This window comes from Volvox carteri (assembly GCF_000143455.1).
Source record: "Volvox carteri f. nagariensis unplaced genomic scaffold VOLCAscaffold_24, whole genome shotgun sequence".
Lineage (NCBI taxonomy): Eukaryota > Viridiplantae > Chlorophyta > Chlorophyceae > Chlamydomonadales > Volvocaceae > Volvox > Volvox carteri.
Window position 1 is genome coordinate 89,544 of NW_003307567.1, and position 1,165 is coordinate 90,708.

The following is a 1,165-nucleotide window of genomic DNA, read 5'->3' on the forward strand; positions in this document are numbered from 1 at the left end:
CCTTGTCAGCCGTGCCAAGTTCTTTGCTGAAACGTTCCAGCAATTTTTCAAGGTCTAGCATCCATAACACCTGATGGTACGGTTCAGCACCCTCTTCATTNTAGGTTGTTCTTCAGACCCAGCAGAGATTTCTCAGTCAGCTGCAGAGCTACATGCATATACTCTATATTTTGGTGTTGATAATGCATTCAAGTAGAGAGTGTCCTGCAGGTCTTCACGTGCACTGGTCTAACACGTGTTACTTCATTGCACTCTTGCCCCCACGTCTTAAAATTGGCCAAATACTTTCTCCACCGGACGCGGTCGACAGGATTCGAACCTATGCGGGAGATCCCATCTGATTTCTAGTCAGACCCCTTAACCACTCGGGCACGACCGCGGAAATGAGCCCTGGCATTGTCGTACCTCGTACATAACATGGGGATCGCGACCCACACGGCCCCCACTCTCCAAGTCATGAACTAGTTTGCGCCCAACTACGCAACTAGGCAACGACACATCGACGCAACGACACATCGACGCAACGACACAAGTACCCAACTACGCAGTTATGCAACGACACAAGTGCGCAACTATGCAACTTCCCAACTTCCAACTTCCCAACTACCCAACTACCCATCAACATAACTAACCAACTATGCAAGTAGCCAACTACTACCCAACTAGCCAACAACAGACTATGCAATATGCAGCTACCCAACTGTACAACTACCCAACTCCTTATTTACGCAACTGCGCAACCAACCAACTATGCAAATACACAACTACCCAACTACGCAAGTGTGCAACTACACAATTATGCAATTACACAATTATGCAACTACCCAACTGCCCAACTACCCAACTACCCAACTATATGAGTACACAACTATCCAACTATGTGAGTACGTACACAAAGTGTGTACACAACTTTGAAATACACTTGCAACAACGTTTGTGGTTATCTTGGTATGTGTAGAAGTATCCTTTCATATCACATCGATGTGCGTCACATCCTGGCAGACCTAGCTGGACATATGCGGCCCAGTTGCATCTGGCCGAGCAATATCCAACGAATTGTGGGTGAACAGCCAGTGTAGGTGCCTGCCTTTGCCCTGTTTCTGAGAGCTTGGCTTGTTTCAGTTATTTGTTACAAATCTGTAGCTCCTTGCAGTTGCTTACGAAG

The 1,165-nt window shown here is 46.9% G+C and overlaps 1 protein-coding gene across 1 annotated transcript in view; it reads right to left on the reverse strand.

The window, feature by feature from the left end:
- VOLCADRAFT_92023 (uncharacterized protein) overlaps positions 1–414 on the reverse strand; it is a gene marked incomplete at both ends in the record, with an annotated part of 2,594 nt that extends 2,180 nt beyond the window's left edge. The window contains one exon of the mRNA XM_002951528.1: positions 406–414. Within this exon, the coding sequence (XP_002951574.1) occupies positions 406–414 (9 nt within the window). The remainder of the gene's footprint in view (positions 1–405) is intronic.
- Positions 415–1,165: the final 751 nt, after the last annotated feature.